This window comes from Desmodus rotundus, chromosome 6 (assembly GCF_022682495.2).
Source record: "Desmodus rotundus isolate HL8 chromosome 6, HLdesRot8A.1, whole genome shotgun sequence".
NCBI lineage: Eukaryota > Metazoa > Chordata > Mammalia > Chiroptera > Phyllostomidae > Desmodus > Desmodus rotundus.
In genome coordinates, this window is record NC_071392.1 from 20024614 (window position 1) to 20037572 (window position 12959).

General features: G+C 42.0%; 1 protein-coding gene and 1 long non-coding RNA gene across 4 annotated transcripts in view; one reads left to right on the top strand and one right to left on the bottom strand.

Annotated features, from left to right (window-relative positions):
- The window catches only part of LOC123478369 (uncharacterized), a 108413-nt gene extending 99283 nt beyond the window's left edge, over window positions 1-9130 (bottom strand). Inside the window, exon 1 of the long non-coding RNA XR_008427062.2 lies at window positions 8987-9130. This is a non-coding gene — a long non-coding RNA (uncharacterized lncRNA). The remainder of the gene's footprint in view (window positions 1-8986) is intronic.
- Window positions 1002-11790, top strand: AGR2 (anterior gradient 2, protein disulphide isomerase family member). 3 transcript variants are annotated; one of them, XM_024577278.3, is made up of 8 exons: window positions 1002-1154; window positions 3781-3926; window positions 4168-4231; window positions 4349-4401; window positions 5729-5802; window positions 7764-7827; window positions 10235-10318; window positions 11493-11790. In XM_024577278.3, exons 2-8 carry the CDS (start codon window positions 3788-3790, stop codon window positions 11540-11542), a joined length of 528 nt encoding a protein of 175 aa, XP_024433046.1. In that variant the 5' UTR covers window positions 1002-1154; window positions 3781-3787; the 3' UTR covers window positions 11543-11790. The 3 variants fall into 3 exon arrangements, with proteins under 3 accessions (XP_024433046.1, XP_024433044.1, XP_045041137.1); XM_024577276.3 differs by having other exon boundaries at window positions 1039-1172; XM_045185202.2 differs by lacking the exon at window positions 1002-1154 and adding an exon at window positions 1248-1371.
- Window positions 11791-12959: the final 1169 nt, after the last annotated feature.

Here is a 12959-nt window from a genome sequence, read left to right on the forward strand (position 1 = left end):
CCAAACTCCTAAAGAAATTGTCTCTGTAAGCTCATTTAGAACTGAAAGAAAATTCAGTACTTTGGGAATCACGTACTGTTTTGCCCAGAGACATCGCTATCAAAAAATATACATATTTAAAAGTGATTTGAAATACCATGAACTTAACTCACTTTAAAAAGTAGTGTTTCTAGGGCTTGCATCCCATGACCTAATTTCTGTTTTTAAAGATTTCTGCATTCTGAGCTTTTAAGAATTGCACATTGCTTCATGAACAAACACAAGACTAATTTTTTTTTTTACAGATAATCTGAATGTAGGCTTAAAATCTTTAGGGAATAATTGCATAATCTGGATTGGAAAAAAAAGTAGTTGCAGACCTCAGTTGCCGGGTCTGAGAAGTGGTGCAAACGGCTCCCTGCCTGCCTGGAAGGGAAGTTCGCCATCGAATGAATGAGAGTAACTGTGAAGTACCTTTGAACTCTTTGGAGGGAAGTTGCTGCATATATTCAAAAGCAAGCTAATTATTAAAAACTCATAGTGTTAGGGCATCTTTTTTCAATAACTTCCTCAGTTTTGAAATATTAGTTGAGTGCTTGATTTGCATGTGGTACCTATCTATAATGAATGCACATTTTGTTTGCCAGGAAGAGAGGGGTACATCATGGGAAGTAATTTGCACCATAACAGGATGGCAATTTATAAGACTGGAGGGGTCAGAGTTGTGAATCATCTCTTGTGTGCTTTTTAACTAAGTAAAGGCAGTCTGCCCAAGGGGGAGAAAAAAAATCTACAAACCACACACTCCATCCAATCACAGAAAGACAAATCAGCCTTCAGGCAAATCAAACGTCTTCATTTAAAGCTTACCTGGATTTGGCACTCTGCCCATCTTCTCCAAATCCCTTAACAATGTAGTTTCACAAACAGTTAAAAACATGCATACTGAAACAGCATACCCTTTGCAATATTATTTTTTAAAAGAAGGAACTTTTCAGCCCAGGAAAGACAAGCAATCACTTGGGAAAAGGAAAGTTCCTTTCTGAGTTTGCAGCACGTAAATCCAAGACTAGTGGGTGGGATTGAGTTGTGCTCTGGTGCATAAATAGAGGCTGGGCTGAGCTAGCAACACTAGGAAGTGTGGACACATCAAGGCCACCTGGCTCCACAGACAGGTGGGTGGGGAAAACCAGGTAAGACTCCTGATAATAGTGTTTGTCGGAAGGGCACTCACTAGAGTAAGTTCGGGCCTCTGATTACTGTGTGAAAGCTAGTTTCAAGTGCAATGAAATAGGATTTGGAGAGGGAGTCAGTGGAATTTTCACCAAAGGGTGACGGGGGCCTTTCTTTGGCCTGAGGTGGCAGAGCGCTATGTTCCTGGGCTGGTTCAAGGTAATGCCTTCTCCCTTAAAAATCAGGAGGTTTGACAGTGAGTAAACTCTAGGTGTTTTCAAGTGTGGGATAGGCTCAGAGTCTTCTGTCATGGTGCACTGTGCACCATCTAATGCTCTGCTTCTCTCCCACTGCCTAAAGCCAAGGCCTGCAGCTCTGGGACACCTCAGCTCCGATTTGCCCACTGGCAATTGCAATTCAGAATTTTATTGCAAATAGAAAACCAGTTCTCTTTGTCTGGTGTAAAGAGATTCCTGTTGCATCTTTATATTCCCGGGATCAGATGTAAGAGAAATCTGGGTGCTTTCCTGAAGCATTTACGAGGAGGGACACCAAAACCTCCTGCAACTTTATTCCTTGCTAAACATAAGAAGACTGAGATAGAGTGGACAAGAAAAAGAGCTGGTTTCATTGCATGTGTGTGTGTGTGTGTCCAAGCAGTCTCTGGCTCCCACAGTTAGCCCTCTGTTTTGAGATGGTGTCTGCAGGAAGTTTGCAGAGCAGAGTCTATTCGTATGATGACAGCTCAATAGAGAGAATCTCAGAGAGTCAGCCCACAGCAGGATGTTTGTACAGCAGGAGTTTTATTAGGCGAAATGGAGGCAACCTGCCATAAAACATGTGTAAATATATCCATAGTTCCAACCTGTAAGCTGAGGAGCTCTCGCAAGGGCTCCTCAGGGCCACTTGAACAGCCAGAACTGTCAATGGGCTAAATAGGTAAAATGGTTCATCATCAGTTTACGACTGTCTTCTTGATGTACATAGATGCTGTTGGTCCACATAAAATACAAAATCAAATGCTCATAAACTCTAAGTAGCTATTTGCCGTGATGTTTCTAAATCAGCAAATATTCAAAAAGTACATTTATGCTCATATAAAAGTTGGTATTTTTAAATCTTAAAAATAAGCCTTTGTACTAACAGGGCTGGGAATTGTTGACTTGTAGTACATTGGAGTTGTTTCTGCAGAACGCTGGGATACGTCCGTTGTTATTGGCACTTCCACATCCTTGTCAGTGTAGCAAGTAAGAAAATGTATCCTTGCTTTCCGTTTATGTCTTTTTGTGTAGGACATTTTGTGGTCACATGCTACTACTTGCACAATAATTGGCCAGTTTCAGGTATCATCTGGATGTGGTGATTTAGCAACACTTTTCTTTTAATTAGCAAAGGTTCCCACTTAAGCTATCAGAACGTAAAAAGCTTTCCCTCTTGAAAGTCCTAAGCCTTGAGAATCCATCCTGCTTTTTTTTTGTAGTGTATTCAATTTAATTCCAAACCTACACCAATACAGGTATTAGAAGTGGATATTTCTTTTGAAGCAATTTCAGTCTTTGGCTTTATTAAAATCCCAAGTCTCCAGCTTTGCATGTTATGGTCCCTGGATTACGGCAGGGATTTGTTAGTGCAGCTCCCTTTGCTGGCTCGCTCTCTCCCTCACTCCTTCCAGACCTTCTCTTGTCACTCACTCTCCTGTCCACTGGCACCTGCTTCATAGCAGTGTTAACTCCCTAAGAATTAACTATGGAGTACTGGAAAAGACAAAAAAAAACCCTAACAGAGACACACCCATGGGGTGTGGCTTTCTCTGCGTTCCGAGTGCCATAGAATACTTCCGTGCACACAGTTGCATGCCCACGACCACCTGCCTATGCAGACCCATTGCGCCAGTCAGAGTTGTTTCAGTAGCAGGAACTTGCACCAGTATATTTCAGTCAATTCAGAACTACATTTAGATTTTGAATAAACATTGCACTGGGGAAAGAGTTGTGTGGGTGCAAATTTTCAGTTAAGTGACAAAGTTGACAGATTTTCAATAAGGAATTGATTTACTCAGATCTTATACTTCAGTGGCAATGTCTAAAGAAGTTTGTAAGATGAGGGTAACTGTTTCAGCATGGGAAAACGGGAGCCAGAGCGACCGAGGGATGAGATCCAGGAGCCTCCGTTCGGCCACGATCTCATAAACCTTCATCTCTCTGAATTCAGATTCTCCATCTACAAAATGAGGCATTTAGGGAAGTAGGAAAAGATGAGGTAACTGATAAGGTACCTTTCAGTACTAAATGTTTGAAATATAAAATTTAAGTGTAGATTCCTTTAGCTATAAGAGTATATATACCTTCTATACCTGTACTGTAGATTTCTATGGAGATCTACGTCAGTATATTTATATCTGTATGGAGATAGAAAGAAAGAAACAAACAAACAAAAAGAAGTTATTCACAGTATGTATTCTTAGGAAATTCAGTGGAAGGTCGTTTTTTTTTTCACTCCAATTGCATGTTTCCAATCTCAGCTATGCCTCACTTCCTGTTGCTGTTGTAATCCACAGTCTGAAGATTTCGAAGACTGCTATTCCCATTTGTGTTACCGACTTTTTGCCTATTTGTTTTCCATTTTCAGACTTGCCATGGAGAAGATTTCAGTGTCAACGTTCTTACTCCTTGTGGCCCTCTCCTACACTCTGGCCAAAGACACCACAGTCAAACCCGGAGCTAAGAAGGACACGAAGGTCCCCCCACCCAAACTGCCCCAGACCCTCTCCAGAGGTAGGAGTGAGCTTCGTGGCAGCTTCCAATGCTGCTTCATTGGGAAGCTGAGACTTAGGTGCCAAACAGATTTTTTGTGTGTGTTCTTTCTAGATTTATCAAAATGTATCATTATTTCTACTTTCTCTAGAGGATTTTCTTCTTTAATATCAAGTGTGTATCCCAGGCACTATCACTGATTTTCAACAGTTTTGGGCCTGAAATTAAACAGCTTTAAACATACCGGTTCATTCTGTCCTAGGTTGGGGTGACCAACTCATCTGGACTCAGACATATGAAGAAGCTTTATACAAATCCAAGACAAGGTAAAGATGATGGTTACGCAGCAATCTCAAAGCTCTCAAGAGCACCATCTAGTGGTACTACCTATACAGGAAATCCTACTCAGTAAAAATGATCCTATCTCCCTTTTTCTTTTAAAGCAACAAACCCTTGATGATTATTCATCACTTGGACGAATGCCCACACAGTCAAGGTAATTTATTCTTTCACATCATTTCCTTTGTAGGCTTTTAGCTTAAGGGCCAAGGTTTGGGTTACTCATCTTGATACCCTTAGCAACTAGCACTGTTGAATAAAAAATATTTCATGTAGTAAAAAGATATGTAAAGTAACTTCAAATAGTGCCATGTTAACCACTCATGCATATTTTGAAAAAACAAGCTCTAGGATTCATCCTTGACATCCTTCTTTTTAATCCCACATCCAATATATCTGCAAAGAACATTGGCTTTGCCTCCCAAATACATGCTAAAGCCAGTGCCAGCTTCGGGGCATGCAACCTGGGCTGTGCACTGGGCCCAGAGCTTAGAAAGTCCGCATGCTTGCTTTACAGTTCTATAGCCACTGTCTTCAAACTCTGCATAATTTTTGAGCAAGGGGCCCCATAGTCTTATGTTGCCCGGGCCTCCATATATTATGTAGGCCCTGCCCAAACCCAGCCAGATCCTGTTGTCTCACTGCTGCTGCCCGGGTCCAAACCGGGATCTAGAATACTGTTAACAGCCACCTACCTGGTCCCCCTATAATCCGTTCCCCATACAGAAGCCCGAATAAAGCTGTCAAACATAAATCAGATCCTATCAGCCATGTGCTCTTGTGGCTTCTACTCACAGGTAAAGTTAAATCCGGATCTTGACCATGGCCTACAAGGCAGGACACAATCTGGCCTCTGGCCCCTTTCTTATCACTATCCTCTTGTTTCCTGCCTACTCCTTTGGGCCTGGCCTTTGCACTTTGCCTCAAACATCTGCCTTGGGACTGTGGCCCTTAGAGTCCCAGCCACCTAGTGTAACATACTCCCACAATCCTTGAATGGGTCGCTCTCTCACTGCAATGCTGCCTCCTTGGGGAGATCTAACCCGACCACTCTATAGCTGTTAAACCTCTTGCTTGGCTTATTTTTCTTCAAAGTATATATCTCCAGCTGAAGTTATCAGACATGTATTGGCTTACTTACTTAGGAACTGCTCCTACACAGGCCTCTGAGCTCCGTGAAGGAAGCACATTACTTGTTATTCACTGTTCTATTTCCAGGGCATAAAACAGTGCCTACATAGAGTACCCACTCAGTAATTATAGGCCGAGAAACATAACTGAATGGATGGATGGTGGATGAATGAATGAGTGAATGGCAAGAAGCAAAAGTAGCCAATAGCCTAGATACTACCACACTGAGCATTTGCTGAAAGGGCAAGGTTGAACATTGTGTTGAAAATACGGTTCCACTTAAAATGTAACAGAGAACAATGGTTTTAACTGGTGCCGAGAGGGATACTTAATGATTTTTCTTTATATCCTAGCTTTAAAGAAAGCGTTTGCCGAAAATAAAGAAATCCAGAAACTGGCAGAGCAGTTTGTCCTCCTCAATCTGGTTGTAAGTTGCCTTTTTCCTTCATCTCTGACACTTCTCCTGGGCTCATTACTCCACAGGGATGAGTCAGTTTTTCCTATACCTCTTAATCACGTAGAGGGTGAGCCGGGTCTGTTCCAAACACTCATCTCAGAGACAGAGAAGAGTGGCACTTTATTTTATTAAGAATCTACCTTTCCTGTTATGTTTTTATTTACAATGGATAACTTTAGAGTGCCTGAAAAGCACTCTCCTGTGCTTAGGAGTTTCTCTGTTGCTGTAATAATTGGAAGGGTTTTGTACTTGGCATATTACCTCCCGTGTCCCTTTCTGCAGTCCTTCCTGGCTGCCCCACCCCCATTCTTAGTCTTACCTCCTCTCTCCCTGGAAGAGACAGCTCTCTGGTTGACCACATCGAATCTCACCACTGTGCTTTAGCCTCCTGCCTTCCCACTGACTTCCCATCACCACCCCTTCTGATGCTGTTTGAAGCTTTCTGCCTCCCTCCATCAACCCTCAACCCGGGTCTCTCCCTCTCATTCTCTTCATAGGTTGATAGGTTGGTTCCTCAGAGAGCATCCACAGCAGTAGTTCTTCCTCAGTGCTCTTCTTCTCCCTATCCCGAAATATTAAGTGACTTGGTGAATCTCTATGTAACCTCCTCTCTTATTTTCGTATTGTATATTCTCTATGGAGAACCGCATCTTTATCTGTCTTTAGTCAATGCCCACACACTGATAATTCCCACATCTTACCCAAACATGCCACAATTTCCAACTGGTGTATACAACCATGTTCCAGGTATCCTGTAATTAACTTAAACTCAACTGTTCAACTGCATTTCTCAGCTTGGTCCGGGCTTTTCAAACTGCACTTCTTTCTCTGTTCCCTATTTCATCCAGAGTGTTATTGTAGATCGACTCCGCTACGCAGCTCTTGCAGTCAAGACCTGTGGTTCTAACTTACAACTACTTTTGTTATTGGTCACTTCCCTGTGAACTGAGGGTCGTCACTGTAGTGTAGGACGCGTTCACTTCGCTCAGTTTACTGCACCATTACTGAATGGCTCCATGCCCGCAAGATAAAGTCCATCTAATTCCCCCTGCCAGCAGCGTGGCCACTTCGAAGACCAACTGGGACCACGGTGCCTCCTCTCAGATCCCGCCACTGCGAGCTGGCCCCTGAAGCAGGTCTCCAGCAGCTTCTCTCCCCACCATCTCCCGTGTCCCCTCTATTTCAGCCTTGTCCAAGCACTTGGTCATGTCAGAAAGTGCTCTGCACTTCCTCTACCATGCACAATGTCCCCTCTGCCTGGAATGACCTCCTCTTCCATGTAACCGACTTCTTTCGTTTTTTTCAAGATTCTTCCTTATCCACTTCATGGAGTCCAAGTAGAACTTGCATATGGGGTTAAGTGTCCTGCTCTGGACACCCATGGCATCTGTGTATCCTCCATCATAACAACATTTCAGCCACTGGGTCCCCAGTATCCATCTCACTGCCTGTAGCTCCCAATGGAGTGTGCATCTGTGAGAGCTAAGTGTTGTGTATTGCTAAATAAAAAAAAATCTAAATAAAAGTTTGATAAACGAATAGATGAAAACTCAAGATAACCCTGTGTTTCTTTCTACAGAAGTGACTTTCTTCAAAAGTGACTTCTGCTTTTTTCATTAATCTACTTCCTCCTACCTCTTAAAAGATGTTTTGCCAAACACAATAACTCTTTTTGAATTCTCCATGAACTTTTTTGCCCTTTATCACATACATTCAGCTCTTTACCTCCTGTTCTGCCTCACATTTTGCACTAACTTATTATTTCATGCATATAACTTATCTCTATATTTTTTATTATCACTCTTTGTGGGAGTGATGTACCTTACAGGATCTTGAGATGTGTAGCCCAATAATGGATACATTTTTGTAGTAACAAGTTTGAAAATAATTAAAGAGTAAACAAACTAAACGCTGTTCTTTTTAAATCTTAGTATGAAACGACAGACAAGCACCTCTCTCCTGACGGCCAATATGTCCCCAGGATTATGTTTGTTGGTAAGTAGCTGTGACAGGGGCATGAAACACATTCGGATGATGACACAAGCGCGACCATGGCCCCTCCTCTGCCCCCCCTCACACTGACCCTCATCGGTCACTCCACCGAGGCCGTAGTGAGTGGTTTGACAGTCTCTGGAGTTTCACAAGATATTTTCATTAGGAAAACGTGAGCTTCCAGCTATTTCCACAGATGCCATTTTTTTCCTATGCTAATGTTAATCTTTCATCTTCTGCCACACATACATCTTAGAAGGAAGCACCCTGTTAACTGATTAAACATATTGATCACTGTCCTAAACACAGAGGTGGGCAGAAGTAGGTTAATAACAATAATAAATAGTACAATCACTAATAAATAATAATACAATTCTATTCCACGTACTCACTACTGTAAACCTACTTTTTTGTCCATCCCTGAACATCAGGCCTGTAAACACTTATTTTTAATCAGGCAAACTATCAATTTGTGTGTTGGATATTTCTTTCTGGCTTTGGCGATAATTATTTTAGGAAAGTTAAGCATATTAGTTCAAAAACCTTGGAGTCGCCATGCCCCTTCCTGCCCTGGGATGTTTCACATGCTGTCCCCGCTGCTGGAGAGCTTTTCCTCTTCCTGTCTGCAACGACAAGCCACTTAGTTGGCTCCCCAGACACCACCGCCTTTCACGGACCAGCCACAGCCCCACAAACGTGTGTTTTTGTGGCACCATGTTACTTTCAATGGCCATATTTTCCTCCATTATAATTTTATAATCATTAAGTAATTGTTTAATAAATATTTTCCCCCAGGGGACTACAAGCTCCGTGTGGCAGGGACTGTATCTGTCTCCGCTCACCACTGTAATATTTTCAGCATGACCACAATAAATAGTTCTTAGATAACTGAACAAATGAATTGAGTTTGGCTCTGATCAAAATCGTGATGTAAAGACAGCCCAGGATTAAATTCATCACATAAAAAGAGCTCCCTCTCATCAAGTAGCTCACCTATGTAATGCCTCCAAGTTCATATTAAATGTACAAAAGAAGGGAGAGAAAACATGAAGAGAGAAAGGAGGAAAGCTGAACTAGAGCTTTCTAGATTTGATGCAGATAGGATTTAGGAAATTTAGAACCCTTGAAATTCAAAGAGATTTGATAGGTCTCCCAGTCTTACCTCGTGCGTGAATTCTGTTCCCAGGATTCTTTAACCCATGTTCGTTCGGTCCCTTCAGTCCCTAAGAACCAACTCCCGCTCTGAGGCAGCTCAGTAGTTCTCCACGTGCCTGCACATTAGAATCACCTGGAAGAGTTTTACAAACAAGCTGCCTGAGCCACACCTCAAACCAATTAAACAGAATGTCTGGGGGTGGGAAGCAGGCACCGTATTTTTTTAAGCTCTCCAGAGGATTCCATGGTGCAGCCAGGGTTCTGAGCTAATGGCTGGGTGGCTAAAAGCCTTTATGTTCATTTATTACCAAGATCAGACCAGGTGTTTGCATCCCCTGCACCACGCAGTACCAGGTCTTAAGTCTTTGCTGAACAAAAGAGTGTCTGCTTCTTGTCATTACGTGGGTCCTAGTCCAGTATTCTGAAATGACAGAGCCCGTCCATTCAAATACTGGAGACAGATGTTGCAAATGTTCAGGTGCTTCTCCCGTGTCCGCTGCACCTAGATTTCAGGACGTATACCTTAGGCTCCTCAGTCACCATTATCAAGGAAAGGTCTCTAGGCCCCGGTGCATCCCACTGCTACCTCCCTTTTGGATGTGCCTTATTTTAAAGATACCTTTCTGTCTCATTGATAATTTCAAGTTAATATGAAACATGAAAAAATAGATGTAAACAATGCACAGGGATGACTCATAAATCTATTTTTTAAATAAGTAGAAAATAGAGAGGGGTACTACATGGTTATTTGGCCTTTGCTGCTGTTAGGGCTTACCTTCTTTTACTCATTAAAATATAGATAGATAGATGATAGATAGATAAGAGAGAGAGAGAGAGAGAGATGGTATTGGATGTGGGTTTCTAATTAAGCTCCTCTTGGTAGCAACACATTTCAATCACAACATAATCATTTCAGAAGTTTAAAATAACCCCACAGTAAAGTATGCCAATGTTTTCATCCCCGCAAAAAGACCAGCCCAACACGCATTATCCTGTTTTCAGGTTGCTCTCTGTAGGACAGCAGGGTTGAGAAGCTTTTGCACAAATATTGAGCACAGCTGCTGATGGCTCCCAGTCCGGCCCGGGGCCTGATGCCTGGCTGCTGGGGATGCTGACCGGAGGCTGGGGCAGAGCGGGTCGGCGGGACTCAGCTGTGCTCCTTTCATAGGAGACGGGCAAGTGCGTGGGCTTTGTCCCGCAATAGCGCTAGTGCAAACACAATACTGCATCATCCCCTTTTGCCCTTCCTTTGTAGACCCATCTCTGACGGTCAGAGCCGACATCACGGGAAGATATTCGAATCGTCTCTATGCATATGAACCTTCGGACGTAGCTCTGCGTAAGTGCTACCTGGACATCTCTGCTTATCCCTATGTTCCTGAGCATCTCCATGGCGAAGGTGCGGGAGGAGAGGCCACGTGACTATGGCGGATGCAGGGACTGCTGCTCAGGGAGCCTAGAGAATCAGTTTGACTACGTAGTCACTACTTTGATCTCATTCCTTCAAAAAATGTTAACTGCAGTAGAATAGTTTAAATCCGATATAGATTCTGTGACCATATTATCTGCTTTTCAGGTCTTTCTCTCAGGCACGCTAGCGTACAACTCCTTGTATCAGAGAATTGAGTACAAGAGTTGCAGTAATCTGCATGCTTTGTTAAATATTTTGTTCCAAATAATGAGTGAAATAATTCAGCTTGTTGACCTGCAATTCAAGTTCAGTTTTAAAAATCAGGAGGAAAGATGGCTCCAAACAGTTGCCAGGAGATTCACTTCCCCAGAGAGAGACAGACTGACTCAAGGAAGATGAGGTACCTCAAGGAGAGACTGTACCAACTTGTGACATTTAATTAGTCCTTCTGGGAAGAAAATTAGGTTTTGTCCTACGAACCAACTCTGCCCAGTGAGTCGTGGCTGCCTAGGGCAGCACTCACTACCTAATGTTAGCTTTTAGCCACAGGTAGCTGTTGAAGAGTAAATTTAAATTCCTCATCATTTAAGATCCAGTTCCTCAGTCGCACTAATCACATTTCAAGTACTCCATGCAAACGCACTGAGTATTTTTCATCATCACAGAAATTCTCATTGGGCGGCACATACAAATTCTCATCACTTTTGGAAAGGATTTTGAAAGATTTTCATGGTCCATTAGCAATGCCTTCAGTGGGTGCTAGGAGAACCAGGGGAAGCACATCCCAAGAACTCACCATTCTCAAGATAAGAGCACACATCTTAATAAGACTTTGGACTCCTTCAAGCAGGTATCCTGCACAGGTAATATCATAGTATCATGTAGAAAAGGCATTTAATAAATACTATAAGAGAACTGGATTGTAATAAAAGCCACTTCACATTTTAGAAAAAAATTACAATGAGATGACCGATTTCTTACCTTACATCACAATGGTACCCCATTAAACAAAAAATAGAATACCCAAGTTTGGGGGCTTACTATATCTATTAATATAATTTTTGGCCACGCCTTGACTCTTGTAACTTTTTTGTCCATTTAGTTCTCGACAACATGAAGAAAGCACTCAAGTTGCTGAAGACTGAATTGTAGAGAAAAACCCAAAATTTGCAAGCTCTTCCCTCTAGTAGGGCCATGAGACCTGGAACCGGGGGGATGTCAGGAGACTCTGGAGCAGGCGGGAGCACAGTGAACATGCGCATTAGATTACAGTCTCATGTTACAACAGCTATTTTTTTAAATTCGGTTTCCAGTATGCATGTGTGAAAATAATATTGTATACTACCATAGTGAGCCATACTTTTTAAAAAAATAAAACCTTTGGGGGTGTTAAACTGTTATTTTTTTTTTCCAACTTGGTTTTTCACAGAAAACCTACTGGGTTCATTCACCCAATAGGACCTTTTGACACATAAAATGTTCAAAGAGGGGGCAAGGGCAAGACAAAACTCGTTCAAGCAATGAAGACCAAAGACAAAGTTTATTCAGCTCACTACAGTTTCCCAAAGGGGGACGGAAGTAGGCGGTAGTTTAATCAACAGCAGCATCAAACAGAACATACGTTAGTGTGAAAAACACATCGAAAGGCATCCCAAGAAAATCAGCTACCTAAATGGAAGACAACATCCCCCAACTGTAGCCAGTAATTCCTATGTACATACTTTACTTTAGTAATTGTTTCATCAGATTTTGCCCAACACTCTCATAGGAAGCCTCTGGCACGTAGCTTTCCCCTTCAGAAGACTAATTTTGTGTGAAGAGTTCCTTCAAAGGACATCTGTACCCATGATCCCATGCTAAAGAAATTGTTCCCATTTTTGGCACCGAAGGTCAGAGCAAAGGACGGTGATATCAGAGGTCACTATCTTTGGAGAAGTTGAGAGACGGTGTGGCATCAGATAGGGGAGCATAGTTAGTTACTTTTACTCTATTCTGCTTGACAAAAATTAGAACTGTATTAATTTCTTCACTACGTAGTGAATTATCTCACACTCATTACTGTATGGAATTGTTTTTCTTGCCCAGCCCCACTGAATCATGTAGACCTTGTGTTACATGAATGGACCTGGTGGTCCGTACAATGCTTTGCATATTGCTTGACATCTATGCAAGACGTCTATTGTCTGTCCTGAATAGCTTTTTTAAAGACAGGTCCTTTTCTGAAGTCTTTGGCATTACATATTAACGTTTCCAGGGCAGATAATATATTTTAAATACTTTTCTCGCTCACAGTACTCTGACACTGCTATTCACTAATAGGTTCCGTGAATATATCGTTGATTTAATGACATACAAATCTTGAGCAAAAATGTCAACAGAGGGATTGGGGATTGTAGGTTACCTGGTAGGTAACCTACATGTGCTTAGAGAGGTAAATATTTCACTTAGAAAGTTCTCTGAGGGTTAATGAGAGGAAGAAAAGAATTTTCACTTGCATAAAAAACTATTTTAAATGACAACTCTAAGTTATTCAGGTTTCACTTATAACACAGCAAAATAATGTTTACTT